Below are 23054 nucleotides of genomic sequence, written 5' to 3'. Positions count from 1 at the left end.
TAACTGAAACTCAGTGAACAGATCAGCCCATCTGCAGCAGACAAGGGTTCCCTTTTGAAAATGTGCAGTGAACTTCCATTAACAATAATTGAGTCCCACTCCACTGAGTCACTAACAGAGGGAGGAGGGGGAGGAGGAGGGAGAGTGCACGCGCGTGTGTGTGTGTGTGTGTGTGTGTGTGTGTGTGTGTGTGTGTGTGTGTGTGTTGTTATTAAAATGCCTACCTCTCTAATGTGCAGGTAAGGACCCCTCACCGTTGCATCTCACCAGGCTTGCTGCCAGGGCCGTCTCTTGCTTTTAAGTGAGCGCCTTAATTGAGACAAATTTAGCTCAATTAAACCGCTTTACCTCTGCCAAGAGCGTTTCAGAGCGGCGGAGCAGCCTTTTCAATTAGCTGCCGTGAGTAAATTCACCACTGATCCTGTGACTGTTTGGGTGTGCGGACTGTGAGAGCGCTGGAGCCCGCCAGAGTCACAGACCCGCTGCTGCTGCTCCATCAACACGACCTGGGATGGCCATAATGGAGCTCAAGGACATTTTAACTCATTTAATAACACGAGTAAACAAACAGATATACAAAGGAATAAATAAACAAATACATTAGCAGATAAATGACCCAAAATTTTCTGAGTGGGGTTGTGCTGGCAGGCATTCGGAACCCCTCATTAACATGTGGGTTTTAAACCATGTTAGTGGGCTGGCGCTCACGCGGCACTGCTGCTCTGCTGACTGAAACATCTCGACTGGCATTAATTTCTTAACAGATATTAATGGTTCCCAAAGGATGAAATGCACTCACATATTCCTTTATAATAAACACTTATCAGTGTATTAAGTGGTATAATCAGACACTCAGTGGAAAGATTATGGGGCAAACCGTTAAACCACGCAGACCACCTGCACCCAAAGTCAAAATCAGGATGATGTAAGAAACTTTCAGCAGCAAGTGTCACACGACTGACTCTTGATCTTTCCCTGTGACCTTGTTTTGTCTTTCTTACAGTAAGGACATCACTCTGCAGGAGGGGGAGATATAGGAGAGGTGGAGGAAGATCTCAGCCTGGGCGTCTATTGTCTTGTGTATAGTCTGGAAGATGAGTGGATGACGGGGTGGGTGCAGTTTTCTCTGTGGTGGGGTCGGGTGGGCTGTCCCAGGTTCTGTGGGGCCAGGCGGCGCTGCCGAACTGGGCCCCAGTCCGGATGGGCCTGGGCCCCCTTTACCTGGCGGGTTGCAGAGTGTGGGGGTGCCTACTGGGGTCAGCGGGGGAGGGAGGGGTCACTTGCCCCTCCATTCCTTCCCTCCCCATCTCCAGCTGCCTCCCTCTTCCCGCTCCACCACAATCACCCACACATGCAGGGCCTTGGAGTAGGGGCCCTCCCCCCTTTGTCCCCTTCTGGCTGCCTGTGCCTGAATTTTATCCCACAACTTAGACATTCACATTACTCACACTCTCATAACACATACATACACATAGGACCTTGGGGGTGGGCACACTACACGGAATCCAATAGACCATCAGGGTGTACAACCTCACCCCTGGCGTCGTTGCCCACCTCTCAATTTTAAATACATGTAGACACTGAGGGCTATCAGGAGGGGCTATGCACTTACCTGCTGCTCTCTGGCAGGTAGCTCCATGTCCTCCTGGGTTTTAAATGCACCTTAGAACACACATGCATCAACACTACATATGAGTGGGCGGAGGGAGGTTTGGAGTCTTCACACACCACTGTTCTCTGCAGCCTGCTGGAGCGGGGGGGCTAGGAGGAGGAGTTGGCCGTCCGATTGGGGTCTGGAATGTGGGGCCTCCCTGCTGCTGCCAAGTCAGGGCGGTCTGCACACTGTGCACTGTCGATCTTACGTGCTGCACAATAATGTTTAATATTTAGTATTTAATGTTATATTCCCATATATCATCGTGATGTTGTTTATTGTATTGCTCTTTTTTTTCTCTTCTGCTTGTTGTCTCTTTTTTCTTTCTCAACAGGTGATCCAGGTGATTGATATATGTATTTTTTGTCTGCTTATTTTGTAGTTTTTTGTTTTTTGCCCTTTATCCCCGTCCCTCTTCCCTGCTGTTTTTCTTTCCCTCTTTCTTTCTCCCCTTTCTTTTCCCCAGTCAAATCTGTCCCGTATTTAGCAAGTGAAAATAAAATAAAATAAACAATAAAAGGTGAATCAAATAAACCATTACGGCAAGGCTGGGATGGTCCATTTGGTAAAGTAAATCCGTTGGGCACCTTTCTTCGCCTTTAGACAATAATTCTGATGGCAAAAGAGCCAAACGGGACAGGCAAAACAAAACAAAAAAACAGTAAGGACATCAGGGCGTTTTACGACGTGGACAAGTGTGACCAAACTGTGACAGAGAAACGGATTACAGGGGATACACACAGCTGGGTATCCCACAGGCCAGGGAAAGTCAGTCACAGTCAAATGCCTCCAGAGGATAAGATAGGTGCTGAGAAACCAGCTCAATGGTAGGCGTGAGATCCAGTCCACCCATAGATGGGATAATAAGCTGGCCACAGAAGGAGATAGACACTAAAGATGTCAACATTCACGACGCTGGAGGGTCACCGATTGGTTTGTGAAGTCCTGCTGTGAAGATGAAGTTCTTACCTTTCTAAAATCTGAAGTCACGAGTGTGGGGTGAATCTGACTGGCAAACCGAGGGACGCCACGCACATCAATCATGGGTTGGTAGCCAATGAATATACAGTAATTATCCTCCTCTCTGAGTCCAGTGAGCATCATGTTTTACTCTCTGTGATCTGAAACTTGTAATTTGACCCATAAACTCAGGAAATTTTTACCGAGGTCATAGAAGACTGCTTTCTATGGAAGCCTGTTTCCGCCACTTAGAAAACAGAAGAAGGATACATAACTCGAAATTTCGAATTATTTTCTCAAAATTTCGACTTATTAACTCAAAATTTTGAGAAAAGCAACTCGAAATTTCGAGTTACCACTGCCAATCAGTAATCTATGTGAATGATGTCATTTCCTTGTTACCCGGAAGCTGAAGCCCTCAGGTACAAATGCTACAGCTAAGCTACCGGTATTACATCCAGTCATGAATGCACGGATTGCTGAGTACTTTCAGCGTGGCTTCAAAAATGATGAAATCCTTGTGTTATTAGCTAAATCAAATGGCGTTACTATCAGCAAACGTACTCGCGAAAGCGCCAATGTGTTGCGATCCGGTTTTGAGTGCGCGTTACTCTGCGCCATATGCTTCCGGGTAACAAGAAAGTGACCTCATTCACGTAGATTACTGATTGGCAGCGCTAACTCGAAATTTCGATTTATTAACTCGAAATTATGAGAAAAGTAACTCGAAATTTCGAGTTTCGTTTTTAGAAATTTCGAGTTATGGATACTTGTTTTTTGGGGGGGGTGGCTTGTTACAGTGGGGCAAAAAAGTATTTAGTCAGCCACCGATTGTGCAAGTTCCCCCACCTAAAATGATGACAGAGGTCAGTAATTTGCACCAGAGGTACACTTCAACTGTGAGAGACAGGATGTGAAAAAAAAAATCCATGAATTCACATGGTAGGATTTGTAAAGAATTTATTCGTAAATCAGGGTGGAAAATAAGTATTTGGTCACCTCAAACAAGGAAAATCTCTGGCTCTCACAGACCTGTAACGTCTTCTGTAAGAAGCTTTTCTGTCCCCCACTCGTTACCTGTATGAATGGCACCTGTTTGAACTCATCATCTGTATAAAAGACACCTGTCCACAGCCTCAAACAGTCAGACTCCAAACTCCGCCATGGCCAAGACCAAAGAGCTTTCGAAGGACACCAGGAAAAGTATTGTAGACCTGCACCAGACTGGGAAGAGTGAATCTACAATAGGCAAGCAGCTTGGTGTGAAAAAATCAACTGTGGGAGCAATCATCAGAAAATGGAAGACATACAAGACCACTGATAATCTCCCTCGATCTGGGGCTCCACGCAAGATCTCATCCCGTGGGGTCAAAATGATCATGAGAACGGTGAGCAAAGATCCCAGAACCACACGGGGGGACCTGGTGAATGACCTGCAGAGAGCTGGGACCAAAGTAACAAAGATCACCATCAGTAACACACTACAACGGCAGGGAATCAAATCCCGCAGTGCCAGACGTGTTCCGCTGCTGAAGCCAGTGCATGTCCAGGCCCGTCTGAAGTTTGCCAGAGAGCACATGGATGATACAGCAGAGGATTGGGAGAATGTCATGTGGTCAGATGAAACCAAAGTAGAACTTTTTGGTATAAACTCAACTCGTCGTGTTTGGAGGAAGAAGAATACTGAGTTGCATCCCAAGAACACCATACCTACTGTGAAGCATGGGGGTGGAAACATCATGCTATGGGGCTGTTTTTCTGCCAAGAGGACAGGACGACTGATCTGTGTTAAGGACAGAATGAATGGGGCCATGTATCGTGAGATTTTGAGCCAAAACCTCCTTCCATCAGTGAGAACTTTGAAGATGAAACGAGGCTGGGTCTTCCAACATGACAATGATCCACAACACACCGCCCGGGCAACAAAGGAGTGGCTCCGTAAGAAGCATTTGAAAGTCCTGGAGTGGCCTAGCCAGTCTCCAGACCTCAACCCCATAGAAAATCTGTGGCGGGAGTTGAAAGTCCGTGTTGCTCGGCGACAGCCCCAAAACATCACTGCTCTCGAGAAGATCTGCATGGAGGAATGGGCCAAAATACCAGCTACTGTGTGTGCAAACCTGGTAAAGACCTATAGTAAACGTTTGACCTCTGTTATTGCCAACAAAGGTTATGTTACAAAGTATTGAGTTGTATTTTTGTTATTGACCAAATACTTATTTTCCACCCTGATTTACGAATAAATTCTTTACAAATCCTACCATGTGGATTCATGGATTTTTTTTTTTTCACATTCTGTCTCTCACAGTTGAAGTGTACCTCTGGTGCAAATTACTGACCTCTGTCATCATTTTAGGTGGGGGAACTTGCACAATCGGTGGCTGACTAAATACTTTTTTGCCCCACTGTATGTTCCCCGCATTCATTTTTCCAGCCCTCCCTTCTTCGTTTTTTAAAGTAAATACTAACCTCTAAATCTCAAATCCAGTTTCTTCCTTTTCCTGTTCAGAAACATCAGGACCAGATCGTCATCGCTTCATGTCAACTTCATTTGTGTTGTTTGTTTTACAGTGTACGATGGCCCCTAATGGAACGGTTACGAGCAGGGTCTAACCTGAGGAAAGCAGGCTGTGCCTTTGTTGATGTGTTGTGAGTTCTAAATCTATTTGTGGGGCGGAGCCAAGAGGAAGCAGGCTTTAACAGAAGTTCAGATTTGTATATCTCAAAGGTAGCAGGGATGGGAATGATGTAGTCTAGCCTCTTTGATTCCTTTAAAATTCTGGTGGATGTATTTTTAAATAACTGGAGACGGACTTTTGGCTGTTTATGACAATCTTCACTATAAAAATAATGAAACCTTTCCATGCGGTACAAGAACTCAAACGTTCTTCCCACCAATGAGCGTAACAGGCAAAAAAATAAGTAAAAATTCCGCTAAAAGAGGAGGAAATAAGATGCAGAAAGCTGCCTGTGAGCGCTTCAGAGGAGAGGAACAACGGAAACCCGGCAGGTCTTTATTCCTGCAGCACAATGGGCAGAAACAGACTCAAAGAGGCTCCGATATGAAGAAGTGTGCGAGCCACGGAGGACACATCACAACCTTGGAGACACAAATTGCTCCGTTGTACGATGTGAATTCCTGCTGAGCTTTTCATGAGTAGGCTAAAGGATCAGCTAATCAAAGGCGCACTAACATGTTTAGCCAGTGTCTTTGTTAGACCAAAGCTACAGTACAAATAGACCTTCTTTTTTTTATCGCGCCTTTATTAAGCTTCTGTTTATCAGATCATATCTCATGTGTGCAGTGCTCCCTGTGCTTGAGTGTGAAAGTGTGAATTTAACACATGAAAACACAAATCAGCTTCTGGATCAGACTCTGAAAGCAGAGGCTGAAGGAGATAAAATGACATTTGAATACGTACGTAGGACCTACAGCGACCTGGTGTGAAGTTCATGCTCAGACACTGCTGATTGTGACGTGTGCCTCAGACTCTGAGTGTGGATAGTTCCAGTCTAAACGAGCAGAGGTCTTGTGTGGTGTGATCTTTAGCTGTTTGTATTTTGTCTTTGAAGTGATTGTTCTAAAATAAAGTCTGTGCTTAAGGTGTTAACACAGCTTCAGAAATCATTTTAGGCTTTGGTAATGAACCGAGGTGCCAGCAGGGAGTTGTGGAAAAAACACCGACACCTGGTCTGAAAACCACACAAAGTACTGTGAACAGTTTTTAGTGTCTTTGTTTTTGTGTGTTCGTCTGGTTTTCTGAATCTTCTTTATCCATTTTCAACCTAAAAGTGGTTCTTCTATGATTCTGTAATTATTCTGTCTTAAAAATTACTTTTATACCTCTTTTTAACCTCCTTGTGTCTTTTTGAGATCTTGTAATAGCCCTTTGTGTTCCAATCTCTGTTTTCTTTGATTTTATTTTCATCATTTTGCATTTTCCTTTCATTCTCCATCTCCTTGAGTGATATTTTTTGCCTTTATTGGTGATTTCTTCGTATTTGTCTATTTTTAAACATGAACTATTGGATATTTGGATTCATATGTACACCTCCATCAGAAGTCCACAACTCCAGTGCTGGTGTGGAAATGATTTTGTGATCTGTTTGCATCTCTTTGCTCTTTTTGTGTCTCTTTTTAGTTACTTTGCATCTCTCTGAAGTCTTGTGTAGCTCAGGGCCCCTTTAAAGTCTCTTGTGTTTTGGTAATTTTGTAAGTAGACATCCTTTTACATCCTCTGTTTGCAGTGATTTTACATCTTTATTCCTCTATTCATCTCTTTTTAGTTGCTTTGCTTCCTGTGTTTTCTTTTTCTGTCTCTTTGAAACTGTTTGTGGTATATTTCAGTAGTTTATCTTTCCTCTTTTTGATAATTTACTTCATTTTTTAGCAAAAAATTTAAACCACCACATCTGACAGGAGCTCTGGACCTGGGGAGCTCTGGTGAGAACAGTATTTTACACCAAATACATCAATAGGGCTTGTCTAAACATATGAATGAAATTAGTCTCGAAGTTGGTTTGAATTCATCCTTCAAGTTTTTCGTGTTAGCTGCCTCTAGCCCAGTTTATATATGTACCATGTAGCATTATAATAATGTAATGTCATAGTCAAAAGTTAAAGAATGAAATTGAAACATACACAAACATATACAAACATGCGTTTGTTTGGCAAAAGGACACACATTCTTCACTCGAGTGCAGCTGCAGATACTTGTGTTGGAAAAGCTCTGAAGCACTGAAGTACTGTTCCAACTTTACCTAAATAAAACAAAAGTACAGGCTCTGAAATGTATTCAGCTTATAGAAGTAAGACGTAGCTCTTTGAAGGACATTTTACTTTTAATCATCAGCTGTTTTTGTGCAAAATTAACCGACAACTGTGATTTTCTCTCATATTTTTTGTTAAAAGTTTGTGTCTCTGTCACAAACATCTCTTTGATTTGTACTCGCGTTCCTTGCAAATGTTAAAGTGCGTCTCTTGACCTGACTTTCTCCCCTCACCCCCAGCCAGTCGCGGCCCCTCGCTGAGCCTGGTTCTCCTGGGGATTTCTTCCTGTTAAAAGGGAGTTTTTCCTTCTCACTGTCACCAAGTGCTTACTCATAGGGGATCAACTGTTTGCATTACTGTATGATGTTCACCTTACAATAACCTGCACCAAATAACAATAACTTGTTCACTGTTGTTGTGATTTGGTGCTATACAAATAAAATAAAATTGAATTAAATAGAAACACACTTGTCTGAATGAGGCTCAAACTGTCTCAGATGAGAACTGCCAAACAGGTATTTTTCCAACTTTCATTAATCTGCCATAAACTTGTTCTCACAAAGTTTTATTTAATTTCACACATTTTCTGTTCCCACTGATGAACTTCACTCATTTCAGTTCAGTCAGTTTAATAGCTGTACTGGGAAATTTAATTTGCAGATATGCTCTCATGAAATCCATCAACAATATAAAAAGAAGAAAAACATTACATAACAAATACAGAAAATTAAATCCACATCCAAAAAACTCATAAGATATAATCCTCAGTAAAAATTTTTAAAAAGGCACAGCTATCACAAATTGATTAAAAAAAACAAAACAAAACACTATTGCATAGAAAATAAAGGAGTTTTTTGTCCTGCCACATTTTACTCTTCGTGTTCAGTATCTGCAGCCTGAAGCAAACAGTTCAAGTTCTCTGTGCAGGGGTTTGGTCTGGTTCATCACATCAGCGCCTGTCTTTTGCACCTCCTCCTGCTCATAAACAGCAGATAGTGAGATCTGTGGGGCTTTGCTCGAGTTTATCCTGTCCTCGGTTCTAGCATTTCCAAAGCAGTTGGATGGAGAATATTAAAACAGAGTGATACTTATAGCTGCCCTCTCTTTAAAACAGTATCTTGATGAGTGCCTTCACAATCTAGCTTACACTCTTCCTGTGACAGCAATGCATAAAAGCCCATCTGGCCTCAGGTTACAGAACACACCTGCTATTTACAGCTACAACTAAAACGGATGCAGGATTGTTTTTGCTTCGTTTCTGTTGCTTAAATTAGTTGCAGCTGAGATTTTTAGAAGTGGTTCATAACATAATTTCCCACTGCCTTGTTGTTTACTCTCTTATTTACCATTTTGATTAGGTGGAAGTACAGTTGTGAATATTCAGTGGAGTTTTTCCCACTGCACTCTTGGCTTATAATAAGCTAATTTCCTTCACTGGCATCCATAAAACTGTTTTGACTGTACAGTTTTATAGCTCTTAATGACTGCATTTGGAGATGTAGAATAAGTTATACAGTAGAATTTTTTATTTTAATATGATGTAGAAAAGAAAAAAAAGATGTTGAACAAAGGTAAATAATTATATGTGGACTTTTTACCTTTCTACCTAACATGTGATCTCTCCAGCCTGGTCGCTCACCCTGGATCTCCTCCCTGTGTCTCAAAAGTTTAAATTAGTCCAGAGTGGATCAGACGTTTTCGTGTCCCAGACCTCCTCTGTCAGACTCTCTGAGATTTAGCAGCAGCTGTTCCTCTAGAACAGCTGGAATAAGACAAAGTAAAGCTGAACCCTACTGTGAAGCTCCAAAAGAAAAGACTGGAAAAAATAATTATATATGCCCTTTTTAAAAAAAAACATGCATTAGGATATAGAATCGGTACTGCTGAACCTGTAGTATAAACACCTTGATTAAATTTACTGTCCATGGACACATACAGGTTTTTAAATCAAGTCGAATTTCGTCTAGATGTGATATCCAGATAACCCGGGCTGGTGATGATGGTAATGATCCACCAGGTGAGGGCGCGCTCCCTCTTTCAGTCGCCTGCATGCGTGTGGAATACCAATCCAGAGAACCCCCTGAACAATCAGCTCACAGAGAGATGAGATAAAGACTGAACCTTCACGTTTCCATTTTTTCTAGCTCTTCGAATGAAACATGTTTTTTTAACTTCTGAAATGCTTAAACTAAAACTTCTGCTGTGAGATTGTTTTGATAAACCAAAATTCCCACTTTATCTCAACAGAAAAACTTTATGGAAATCAGTCAAAGCCCAGAATGAGCGACCATTTTTCCATGAATTCAGCAACTCATCGTGTGCAGGTGCCGGAATGTATTCTTGTGTCATACTCCCGAGCTGCACCTCCGTGCGCTTTCACATCTGCCATTTGCATCAGATTTCACTTTATCTTCTCCATTTCTCTCCACAAACACTAAAACGACACCTCTGTCCTATTACCTGCAGCTCCAGCGTAAATGTTTATGGAAATGGCTCGTCGGAGCAGGCCAAGTGTTTTCCATCAGCGGCTCTTTGCAGTAATAATACTGCAGTGTTGATGTCAGACCCGCCTTGCCTGAAGAGGGGAGGCTAATGGCCCCTTTCCCCCGCTGCATGAACCAGCGAAGAGAGGAGGGAGGGAAAAAAATCTAATTCACCTTAAATGTGCTGCTGCAGAGCTGGGAAGCGAGAGGGCATCTGTTCAGAGAGTCCCCATTAAAGGAACATCATGTAAGATCAACCACAACGCAATTAGGGAATATGGACACGAGTGAGAGTCTGCGAGGATCACACCTCTCACACACCTGTTGGCTTTCGGTGGTTTCTTCAAAGCACTGTTTTCATTTCAGTCCCCACTTTTAACATGAAAACTCAACTATAGAAGTGATTATTATTATTATGATGATGATTATGATGATGATGATGCTTATTATTATTATCATCATTATTATTATTATGTAATATTTTATTTAAACAAAAACACTGAGTGACAGAGCACATACCCCTGTAGTACATGTTTATAACAATATTAAAATTAAAATTCATAATATGTGTTGTTTATTTGTCATTTTCTGTGTGCTAAAAAAGTTTTAAAGTAAATTATTAATTCATTGACTGCATTAGACAACTTTAGAAAATATGAACGCCTCGTCCCTCTTCTCAGCTGTTTCTCTTTCCCTCTTTCTTTCTCCCCTTCTTTCCCCCAGTCAAGTCTGTCCCGTATTCAGTAAGTGAAAATAAAATAAACAATAAAAGGTGAATCAAATGGACCATTACGGCAAGGCTGGGATGGTCAATTTGGTAAAGTAAATCCGTTGGGCATCTTTCTTTGCCTTTAGACAATAATTCTGATGGCAAAAGAGCCAAACGGGACAGGCAAAAAAAAAGAAAAAAAGAAAAAAAAAAAGAAAATATGAACGCTGACAAGTTCAGAGACTTTCTCAGGAAGCAAAGATCGTTCAGCAGTTGATTTATACTCATTTATACTCATGTTAATTTAACAATACCTGCATATTAATATCCCTAATAACAAAAATAAAGTATTAAGGAGGAAATATAGATCCCAGTCAGTTTTCAACATTATATTCCGCTTACATAAGTGGTGACTATAGTCCAGAAATAAATATTTATTTTATTAATTCATTAATTTACAATCCTGGTGGATCAGTTGTTTCCATTATCAGGACCGTTGGATGCCTGCAGTACCGTCTCCGACCTATGGGGTCGCTGTGGAGTTGCGAGACACTTCAGGATGCTCCGGAAATATTCGACATAAACCGGAAAAGGTACACAACGGCTACGGCCAGCAGCATGTAGCCAACGCATCGACAGTTAAGATCTTGTTTTAATTAAGCTGTTTTAATCATTGCCTACTTGTTCGTATTTTAACCGTTGAAATAGAAACGACTGTTTACCGGAGATGGGAGTTCCGGCGTTTTTCCGTTGGCTCAGCCGAAAATATCCATCAATTATTGTGCACTGTGTGGAGGAAAAGGTGAGTGGTTAGCTTTGAAAGCTAGCAGCCTGTCCGAGGAACATTATCGGGAAGCTTTTTAACACTCTTCTCGCGCATTTGACTGCGTTTTAATCGCTGCACACAGCGGGTGAAGTTACTACGGCAATGCGAAATGTTTTGGCAAGAGTGGGGACGATAAATCAAAGCTCGTGCAGTCTGTTTACTTACACGTGACACTGTAAATAACATTGCTGCAGTATGAATGTTTGAAACCCACGCGGAACTTTAACCTGACAGCAAACACAGAAAGTGTTTGGATTCGTTGTTTTTGTATTGTTAAAATTAACAATAGCTATAATTACTTTACTGGTCTGCTGTTAAACAGTACTGTGCAAATGTTTTGAGCCACTCCTCGTTTCTTTATGATTCACAAGAGCTATTTGCCATAAACATTGCATACAAAAGTAAAAAACTGTCTACAGCATACATATCCTGCGTAATCACAAAGCTTTCTGAAATCTGTGCTGTAACCTGACATACATGTCTGTAGAAATGTCACTAGGTTCTGTGTGAGTGCAGCTCACAACAGCTGAAGATGTATTTTTGTCCGGAGTTGCAGCTCTGATGCAAAAAAGGTTATTTTTTTTGTTTCCTTTCATGTTAACAGGGGAAGGAGTGTAATGGAGTTCGTATTCCTGTTGATACAACGAAGCCAAACCCCAATGAGGTGGAATTTGACAATTTGTACTTGGACATGAATGGGATCATTCACCCCTGCACGCATCCAGAAGACAAGTAGGAACCGTTCTCAGTTTAATCTGGACATAAAAGACCGATCTTCTGTATTTACAGCTCAGTTCATTTCTGATATAACAGAAACCTACTCCCTGTGAGGTTTTTGTTTCCAGTGTAATTTATTTGGAAGTCAATAATTTCATTGAAACAGTCTTTTTCTAAATTTGAAATATTTATACAAATTTATACATATATAAAAGTTCATAAATGAAGCCATACCAAGTCTTCACTTTGTCTCTTCCTCCACAGACCGGCTCCCAAAAACGAGGATGAAATGATGGTCGCGATCTTCGAGTACATTGACCGCCTGTTTAACATCGTGCGGCCGAGGAGAGTTCTCTACATGGCCATCGACGGAGTGGTAAGCTGCTGCCGTTAACAGAAACGTGCAGTTTTTTTCACTGATGAGCATTCACAAGTGTTACTGTGTGTGAAGTAAACTTGTTTTCAGTGTTACGCCGATCTGACAGTAGCTTTGATGTAAACTAAAGTTAACTCTGCCCAGGCTCCACGTGCCAAAATGAATCAGCAGCGCTCTCGGCGGTTTCGTGCCTCCAAAGAAGGGGTCGAGTTGGTGGAGGAGAAGAGTCGCGTGAGAGAGGAGGTCATCCAGAAAGGTGTTTTATTTGCCTCTTTGACTGCTGGACTGAAAATACGGGCAATATATTTTAATGTGATATTCAAAACACTGTAATGTTAACTGCGTCAAATTTGATGCATGGAGTTTTTGAGGGCTGTGCATCATCTGTGTGTATTTTTTTCCCAAAAAAACCTAAATTAACTGATTTTTAAACAATAAATTGCAAAAAAAAATGGCAGATGTACCAAATATGATAAAAATTAAACTTGCATATGCAAATTGATTGATTTTTTTTTTTAAAGTATGAAATGATTTATTAAACACTCCAGTTGAAAAATATTTTTGGACATTTATAAAACAAATGTGTATTTAATATATTCCTGGTGATTTTCTCTTGGAGGAAGATTGAAACTCTCAAAAAGAGTTTGAAGCATTACATCTGGAAAAAAAACAACATCCTGGTTTTTTGTTTGTTTGTTTTTAAACCCGATTGGATCAATTTCAGCTCAGTGTAAAAAATCTGCTGATTTTTTTTTTTTTTTTTTTTTTTTTTTCCCCCTCTGATTCTTTCTCTGTCCAGCTTGGATAGGGAATGCAGCCACATGGGGGTAACTCCGCCCTCTAGTTTCTTCTCAGTATAATATTGAGATTTTTTTTTTTTTTCCGTCTACAGGAGGTTATCTTCCTCCGGAGGAGATTAAAGAAAGGTTTGACAGCAACTGTATCACCCCAGTAAGTTTACTCCATCCAGTGAAATCTTGCCTAACTTTTATTTACTTGTAACAACGTAGTTACAGGATTTGTACTTGAATGGATGATTCAGTGACTTTTCTCTGCAGGGAACAGAGTTCATGGACAACCTGGCACACTGTCTGCGATATTATGTGGCCGAAAGACTCACCAACGATCCAGGATGGAAGAATATTGTTGTGAGTCTAATTTATGGCCAGATGTTACCTGCCCACAACTATTTCTTTTATAAAATAAAATGACTCAGTTTAATCATCCTTACGTTCCTCTTTTTTTGTAGTTTTCAGCTCTTGGTATTTTGCATTTTCAGGCACTAATCTTCAGTTTCTCTGTTATCCAGGTCTTCCTGTCTGATGCCAGCGTCCCAGGTGAAGGTGAACACAAGATTATGGACTTCATCAGGAGACAGAGAGGTACATGCATTAACACTCAGAGCAATTCCAATGATTTAATTAAAGGGACCTTTTATGATTATTTCACCTCCATATTTTTATGGTTGGCTTTAATGAAGAAGCTTTGCAATACTTAATGTTCAAAATAATCTTCGTCTTTCACTGGGTCTTGGTGTAGTGCCTCAGTGTTTTAGGTCCTTAAGCCAACTTTGTTCTGATTGGCTGTCGCTCCCAAACTGAAGGTTTGTGCCTGAGATGACCATATTAAGTATGTCTCATCTCGTCAGCAGCAGGATAGATTGGAGCAGTCTGAAGCTGAGCTTTGACATATGTTGACCTCATTGTTTGAATCCTTGAAGCCATTTTTTATGTAAGACCGTGTTTGTGATAGAAGAAATGAAAAAAGCACAGTAATTCCCCTTGAATGCAGCTGCACTGCAGAATGGTAAATGGAAAAAACGAAAATATGGGAGGCTTCTGATGTGAAGTACTCTGAACTGTAGTGACAGATTCACAGTTCAAAGTTAAAGTGCTGTTGATTATCAGGTTGACTCTTCTATCTTGAAGTCAAATTTGATAGGTGACCTTTGATGACCAAACATCAAGTACAAGCCTTCACCCCCCCCCCCCCCCCCCCCCCCCCCCACACACACACACACACACACACACACACACTCTGTCTGATCTTCTGTTGACTCGATGTTTATGGTCGACTCTTGCAGCTCAGCCCAACCATGACCCCAACACGCATCACTGCCTGTGTGGAGCTGACGGTAAGCCTTCAGATCCACCCTCTTAAAGTCAGGATAAGTGCTCTTAATAGAAGCCATTTACCTCCTCTGACCCAGCATATTCAAGAGATCTTGTGTTGCTGTCTGAATGACTAATTTATATTTTAACCAAGTAGTTTGACCATGTGTTTTCGTTGCATGTCAGCTGACCTGATCATGCTGGGCCTGGCCACTCACGAGCCAAACTTCACGATCATCAGAGAGGAGTTTAAACCCAACAAACCGCGACCTTGCGGTCTCTGCGGACAGACTGGCCACGAGATCAAGGACTGTCAGGGGATGCCCAGAGAGAAGCAGGGGCAGGTGAGGAACACGACTCTGAAGTTTACGTCCCTGTTAGCACTGCTGTCTGAAAAAACAAAGCTTTAAAGCGTAGTTTGAAGATCCACGATTTGAGTGAAAGTCTTTGACTGGAACATTTGTTTGTGCACATTGCAAAATGAGCTGTGAATTTTTTTTCAGTGTAGGAGCTGTTTAAATGGGCCATGTTTGTTGTCCTACAGGAATTTTAACTGGAACCACCTCTCAACCATGTTTGTGGTGCTTTTTGGAGCATTTTAGGAAAATTGCCTGATAGTTGTACTATCGCGCTGACCTAGAAGTTTGTGGTTTGGTTTTGCTGAATGAAGTTTTAACATTTTATCAATCTGTTATTATGCAATTAGCATGTTTCTGTATCTTTGTTACGCCTGCACAGTTTACAGGTGGAGCTTTCTAACCAAGCCAGCTAGTGTTACATAATAACTTAGGACTCCACCTCTTGTCTAAATATGGTCAATTCTGGCTCAAAAAATACTGCTGAAAAATAATTGATGTTTGATGTCCCATTGCTGACATTTGCCATTTAAAGTGCGCAGTATACACTCTGTCAGCGGACTGAACCTATGTCTGTTTTACAGCATGATGAGTTTGCAAACACGATGCCGTCGGCTGAGCAGGAGTTCATATTCATCAGACTGTGTGTTCTGCGGGAGGTCAGTCACTCAAACTCACTTCGATCAGCTTTCTTTCTTTTTAGTTGTTTATTTTAGGGTCAAAATCTCACCTTTTGTTCACAAACATGAAATCGATCTAGAACGATCAAATTTGTGCAATCCAACTGGAAGGGTTCAATGAGTTTTACAGAAATAAAACGCAGTGGGTTGCCTTTGTGGTGCTTAAAATGATGGTTCCTAACCTCGGGCACCTCTGAAACTATTTTGAGGAAGAGTAAGAATATGAAATAATGTTTTGAGAGTTCGTTACATGTGTTTAATATATTCTGTTCAGTGTTCAGGTCAGCTTCGCTGTAAGATTTCAGCCTTACCTTGAACATTTCCTTTGAATCATCAGCTTTTCTTTTTTTCTCAGAAGTAATCAAAGACAGACTGCAGAGGAATGTTCTGCCTCTATCTGTTATGGACAGCATTTGAACATGAAAGCAGGAGCCGAAGTGTTGCTTCAATGATAAAATGACCTTCTCAATCATCTCCATTAATTCTCATGTTTTCTTTAGTACCTGGCTAGAGAGCTGACCATGGCCAGTCTGCCTTTTCCCTTCGACTTTGAGAGGAGTGTAGATGACTGGGTCTTTATGTGTTTCTTTGTTGGAAATGACTTCCTACCACATCTTCCGTCCTTAGAAATCAGGTGAGCATCAGTTCATCGTCCTAAAACTGCTTTATACAGTTCTTTCATCAGGGACTATCAATCTGAAACACGCTGTTTAAATGTGGTGTCAATTCAGGAAGTGGTAATAGGGGTGTCTTCAGTGAAAGGTTATTCAAGAACTTATTATGAAGCGCTGTCATAAGTTTACTTTAATAATACCCAGAATGTACATACAGTTACTCACCATGATGTAAAAAGGGGAATCAGAGAAAACAGTAGGGTAATATTTAATGATTGGGTTACAAATAAGCCACAAATTCACAGAAAAATGGGGGAAAAAACACCAACAACAAAAAAATGTCCAAAAAAGAAACATAATGAACAAAACTCAAATGAAACAAAACACATAAATATAAAAAGACCCCAAAATGAAAGAAAACAAAGTAAAATGCACATGTTTGAGGAGTAAAACTACTTTTCATTTGTTATTCATGGGACAAGGCCACAGCAGGTAGCTTTTCTATTTATTTATTTATTTATTTTTTAAATCTGTCCTTTCTGACTCTACCCCAAAAAGGCATTTCTGTCTCCTCCCAGAATTTACTCGGGTGAATAGATTTTTATGTATTTATTCCTGAGCTTATTAGAATCCATCCATGTTTTTTCACTTAATAAATAAATAAATAAAACATTTCAAATAAATATAAAAAATCAAGTGATTTAAATAATAGATTTGGTGAAATAAATAAAAATGTAATAATAATTACATTTAATAATAATTATTTAATAAATTTAAATATATAAATGTAAACAATTAAAATGAATATAATTAAATTTAACAAATGTCCTGGAGAGAGTATTTATGTATTTATTTTTTTATTATTGGCTCTAATTACAAAGCCACAAGTTCATCTCATAGCTAATCAACTGTCAGAAATGTTATATTAAGTGCTGTATCCACTGTAACGCTATTATTATTTTCTTTATTGTGTTTTTCATACTCGTATAGTTTTCAAGCTTTTTGTGCTGTTATTTGTTTGTGCAATATACAGAAGGTGTTTGTTTTTTTTCTGTTGTATAAAAAAAGATTTGAGATTTGTATGTTCAGTCTTCCATCCCTATTAATGAAATAAAAGTTGAGGAGTTTGTTTGCATCTGTGGTTCATGGTTTTGTTTGTTTCCCCCAGAGAGGGAGCGATAGATCGACTGGTCAGGATCTACAAAGATGTTGTTCACAAAACTGGAGTGAGTGTCATCATTTATCTGAGCTCTGCAGGCAGCAGTGTCCAGGGTTTTTCTATTTGTTTGGTGTTTTTTTTTTTTTTTTTTTTTTTTTTTTTTTTCAAATGTTTTAACCAACGCTGGAAGAAAAATGATATCATTGTTATATATAGATATAGGTATCATTGTTTTTGAACAATTGCACTTAATGTGTAGAGTCACCCTGTGCATACGTGCTTCTGCAGGGCTACCTGACACAGAACGGATACGTCAACCTGGAGCGAGTTGAGATGATCATGCAGGCTGTGGGCGTTGCTGAGGACAACATCTTCAAGAAACGCAAAGAGGATGAGGTGATTTTCACAACTTTCTCTCCTCAGATTTAGTCTTTTAGACCTGAGATGAAGACGAGGAAATGTTCGAGTATTTCTGCTCTTTATGAATCTATTTTATCGTTCACGATGTCATCTTCTTTCTTTAGGAAAACTTTAAGAGAAGAAACAAAGAGAAAAGAAAAAGAATGAAAGTGAGTATGATGAAAATGATGCTGATATTTTGGCTTTATAGTTTAAATTTACTATATAGGATCTTTGTTGTGCCATAAAGTAAACTTTTCAGGTGTTTCTGCTGCTAAAGTTTAGCCTTTATTTTCAATGCAGAGTCACCTCCGAAGGGCAGAAAACCTAATGTGTCATTTTCTGCCTAATCAGCAGATATCACTTAAAAATACTTTTCTAGTTCGAGTTGAACTCAGATGGAGAAGTTTATATCAGTCTCATTTTCATGGTTACTAAAGACACTATAAAGCTATAAACACAGCATGCAATTAAAATGAAACTGATTTAATCGGTGTGATTCGACTTCACCCAAAAACAAAGCCTAGAGTAGAAGTCAAAGTGTGACAGTGTTTCTGTTTTACTTATGGCATGCCACGTTTCTGATCAGTCATCGAGAGCCTGCTGCTCTTAGCATTTCCACTCATCCTGATGTTCCCTAAAACTATTTGAAACTACACATGCTGTTTTATTTTTGAGTTCTCATAGTTGCATTCTTACAGTTATGGGCTTGAGTTGAGATATTCTGTCCATGTTTCTGCAGGCGGAGCAGCAGGGCCCGGCCTACCTGACCACGGGTCAGTTTGCCCCTCATGCCCTGGGGAGAAGAGACCGACCCGAGGCTGTCCAGAATGCTCGGCACCAGGCCTGTGACATGAGGATGCAGTCAAACATGGTAAAGCTGGGTGTTTCTATCAGATTGGTTTTGTTTTGTGTAAAATCTTTAAGTACTGATGGTCAGTTTGTCAAAACTCTTACTGATTCTTGCGTAATGTTGTCGTGATCTGTCATTCTGAGATTTTTCTCAGAAATATGAGTTACCACCGAGCTGGACCAGCAATCCATACTTGGTGTGGTCATATCCAGCATTGTGTTTTTCATAGAGGTCCGTTACACTCAGTATTGGTTTTGTTGGGCACAATCAGACCTCAGGTCTGTGCCATTTATACCAACACTGAGGGCGCGAGTACTCTTTGCATTACTCTGAGTGATGGGTGTCGCCACTCAGACCAAACCACCACATGTGTGCTCGTGTAGCAGGAGAAGAAGTCAAGACGGAAGTTTCTTCAACCCGTGCAAGGCTACAACGAGTGAGAGGCGCGCAATAGGCCAAAATAACACCAAAAATGCAGCCAGTAAATATGACGTCACTCCTGCTGTGTGGCACCATTTGCGAGGTCGAGAATTGCAGGAATAACGGACCCATAAGTCATGTGATTATTGTATCCTGTACTGTTTTGTTTGAAACCTGACATTTTATTGCAATGAGCCATGGAGTCCTTTTCCTTTCTCCCCTCAGAGTGCTGCTCAATCCTTGAAGGCCATGATGAAGAATGGAGGCAATGTAAGTTGGCAGTTGTATATCACTGTGTTAACATTGACTCGCTGCGTTAGTTTTCAGCACAATGCCTTTTGTTCTTGGACTCGAGCTGTGCAGGATTTATGCTTCCAAATAATCATTATTTCCTTTATACTGAGCCTCAGTGGAGCCCCCTCTGTTCATCCTCTTTTGAAACAATCGTCTTTGCTCTTCTCCACGCCCAACTTTCTTCTGATTGGTTGCCCCTCTTAAGTGGAATATAAGTGGGAGGTCACACTGAGAGTTGTGTGCCTAAGTTGACCACAATATGAGTTGTGATTTTTTTTTTTTTTTTTTTTTTTTTTTTTTTTTTTTTTTTTGGTGCTGGTTTTTGTGTTCAGCATCGTTTTAAAGTGTGTCAAGTCATAAATAACCAACAGGAAACCAAACCACTGACACGCGGGAGAGTTTGTGTCCTCACCATTTCGATCCCCTGAATAATCTCTTAGTCTCTTCACAATCTTCTCTCCTCCTCTTCTTCTCAAGTGTGTGTCTGTTTACACCTCCAGGGGCTGGAAAACACCCAGTTAAGGACTCGGGGGATTTTAATTCTGCTGTTTAGGTTATTGGGAAAAAGGCTTTTTTTTTTTTTCCCTGTAGAGATTCTTCTATCAGCAAAATATAAAAATTAATTTGATTTAAATGCTGCTCTATCAGTCAGTTTGTGCGTTTCTTCTCTGCCATCATTTATATTTGGAGAAAATGGCAGCCTGTTTAAAAAAAACAAAAAAAAAAAAAAAAAACAGAACTGAACAAAACGCCAGCGTCTGTATTCTAAAGTGTCTCCCAAGTTGGTAAATTTCCTGCCGTCGTGCAGCGTTAAATTTTATCGGCTGTCAATAGGCGACCATACATTAGCACATGAATGAAAAGAGTACAAAGGCTTCAAGGGGGCAAAAAAAAGGAAAGCTTGTAGCTAAGGCAGCGGATTCAGTGTCCTTCAAACACAGACAATACACATGTATATGCAGGAGCAGCTTTACCTGACGTGAATGCATATAGTCGACTCATTGTGAGCAGAAAGGTGTTATAATGCTCAGCATTTACTATATATATATAGATAGATAGATAGATAGGCAGTTTTTATATACCCTTTTTTTAAAACGATTAACCAATAATCACGTTTCATTTGAACTACAGGAAATATTGATCAGTTCAATCTTCTCCTTTTTAAAGATTTTGTTGCTTCTCTTGGTCGAATAATACATTTTAAAACTGATGCAAATGTACTACTATACTAGTACTTGGATAAGAGATTTTTAAAAGTATTACATTAGTGACCTGAGAATCTGTTCTCTTCAAATGAAAGAGTAATATTACCAACTTAGACCTGTGTAACTAAAACAGACATGGTCCAGGAATTATTTTTGTTTTGAGTTATATTAAAATGCAAAGCAATCGCTTTAGATTGTATCAGATAACGAGAATGAACGCCGACTGCGGTGGAGCACAGCTCAGTGACCATAAAGCTTGTTCAGGAAATTTTAAAATATTCTGCTATTTCCAGCGACACACCGGTTTAATGAAACTGTTTCTTTGGGGAGAATTTAAAGATTTCCGTCTGCACAGGCAGAACTGTTAAAGCTCAATGCAAACACTACAACACTGCTGCTGTGTGAAAGGAAAGACCGCTAACCTGTTGTGTTTGAAAGTGCTTCTGCTCATGCTCAAGTAGTCCAGTCAGGGTTTTAATGTTCTGTGTGTGTGTGTGTGTGTGTGTGTGTGTGTGTGTGTGTGTGTGTGTTTTGGGGTTTAATCACCCTCGGTAGTCGTCTGCAGGTCCCAGTGACAGTGCAGACAGCAGGGGAGTGAAGAGGAAAGCTGATGACAGCGATAGCGAGCCGGAGCCTGAAGACAACGTCAGGTAAATCCTTACAAACTAGGTGGGCGGGCTCACAGCAAAGGGTGGGATTACTGTGTTTTAATCTAAAGTGAATACAGAATCTCCCCCAATTTCTTATATTTGCTAACCCGCATTAATTTCATTTTTAGAATTAATAAGCCTACAAATAAATTGTTCCCCTTTAAACGATTCAAGCAAACAAACTTCTCACGTGCACCATATCATCTTGTTCTCTTCTGTAACTACTTCATGTTTTCATTATATCCATAAACTCATGTTCCTGTAGTTTGTTCATCACAGGTATGCAACATGCAGAGGTGTACACTATCTTCTAGATAGACTTCTTCATCCTACCTGTATATGCAATAAACATTTACAGCAGGATGTTAGCTTGTGCATACATTATCTTCCTATAAATATCTTCGTCATCCATCATTTGATCCGAAGTCTTATTTAGTCTTAAATCTTAGTGCAGACAGTTAGATTCCAGACTGACGGTTTAATTTCAGGATATCTTTTCCCCCGTTTCTCCTCTTTGGCTCTATTAATCATGACAGCGCTCTTATGCTCTGCTCATTTTCCACATCATAAGCAAAGCATATATGAAGGAGCTGCTGGAGACCACTGCAAAGAGGACTAAAGACCACAAAATCATCTGCATACATAATGTGGTTCACTAGAAAGCTGCTATTCATCCACCCACTTTCAGCTTCTTTGATAAGTCATCAACATATAGATTAAAAAGAACCGAGGATACAGCTCCAGTAAGCCTGAACACTCGTGATGAACACTTATGGTGTATTTGGGCACCCCTCTTTTGACTCAACACACTTTTTCCCCCCTGTATTTATTTACAATTAGGAATGTGCACACAGGTCAGTGAATGTTTGGCTTTAAAGCCAAAGTGGTTGTCAGTGGAATTAATAAAGATATTTATTTAAAGCTTGGCATAATTTAAACTTCAGCTGTAGGCCTGTCAAGACTCCCTGTCTTACTGGGTTTATTCTTTTTTTATGATTAAAGAAACCCAACAGCACATAGAAATGTCATTTTAATCATTTTAATAACTCATACAACTTTGTAAGCAAGACATTTTTTAGTTTAAGTTAATTATAAGTAAAGTTAATCACAATAAATTAATTTTGGTGTGAAAACAAGGTTTCATAACACAACTTTCACTGACTTCTCAGGTACAAACTCTCAAAGTGCCCACACCAAAGAGCTATGCTTGAATTAAACCTGCTTTTACAAACCGCCACGACCCGAATAATACTCTGCAAGTAACAAAGCTGGCGTGTCAGACAAGCTGCTCATTGGCTCCTTTCTCAGCACATTTAGCGTCTCTGCTGGGCTCACACGGTGACCAGAAAATAGGCAAAACAAAATTATTTGTTTATGAGGTCAGTCATTTATTTCATCATTATTGTAAATCGGCTGCTGTCTGTCGAGTTTTCTTGAAGCTGTTTATAACTGGAAGCTCCTTCATAACCACAAATAACCTGTAATTTGAATGCCCAGGGAACCGCGTGCGTGCAGTTAATAAAACACCTTAAAAATAAATCTGTGCAGATGAACTTCAGTCAGCAAAGGTCGCTTTAACAAACAGAAGAGGAGAGACGTGCTCATTAATGCCACCGAGCTGCACCACAAGCTCTTTAACTCTCTGCCATCTCCGCTGCGCGCGCACACACACATATTAGTACGCACATTTGTACACACACTCCCTGCTCTGCTGAACAGCTCCCACTTCCCCTCTGCACGTGATTAATATGGAAAGCAGGAGCGTTCGAGTAAATTCCTCTGTGACGCACTCGTCAGAGCTGCTAAATCCATCGGGCTAA

General features: G+C 40.3%; 1 protein-coding gene across 1 annotated transcript in view; it reads left to right on the top strand.

Moving 5' to 3' along the window:
• Positions 1–11173: 11173 nt before the first annotated feature.
• The window catches only part of xrn2 (5'-3' exoribonuclease 2), a 45308-nt gene continuing 33427 nt past the window's right edge, over positions 11174–23054 (top strand). The window contains exons 1-17 of the mRNA XM_085372289.1: positions 11174–11376; positions 12005–12132; positions 12382–12493; positions 12638–12749; positions 13386–13444; positions 13552–13641; positions 13803–13875; positions 14577–14627; positions 14791–14948; positions 15545–15619; positions 16141–16274; positions 17423–17480; positions 17702–17809; positions 17938–17982; positions 18555–18686; positions 19311–19355; positions 21140–21234. Of these exons, the coding sequence (XP_085228415.1) occupies positions 11302–11376; positions 12005–12132; positions 12382–12493; positions 12638–12749; positions 13386–13444; positions 13552–13641; positions 13803–13875; positions 14577–14627; positions 14791–14948; positions 15545–15619; positions 16141–16274; positions 17423–17480; positions 17702–17809; positions 17938–17982; positions 18555–18686; positions 19311–19355; positions 21140–21234 (1550 nt within the window). The 5' untranslated portion in view covers positions 11174–11301. The remainder of the gene's footprint in view (positions 11377–12004; positions 12133–12381; positions 12494–12637; positions 12750–13385; positions 13445–13551; positions 13642–13802; positions 13876–14576; positions 14628–14790; positions 14949–15544; positions 15620–16140; positions 16275–17422; positions 17481–17701; positions 17810–17937; positions 17983–18554; positions 18687–19310; positions 19356–21139; positions 21235–23054) is intronic.

This window comes from Diplotaxodon limnothrissa, linkage group LG15 (assembly GCF_057381915.1).
Source record: "Diplotaxodon limnothrissa isolate DT_005_m linkage group LG15, D_limnothrissa_male_GT1.1, whole genome shotgun sequence".
Lineage (NCBI taxonomy): Eukaryota > Metazoa > Chordata > Actinopteri > Cichliformes > Cichlidae > Diplotaxodon > Diplotaxodon limnothrissa.
The sequence above is the reverse complement of the archived record's forward strand: the minus strand, read 5'-3'. Positions and strand labels throughout refer to the sequence as shown.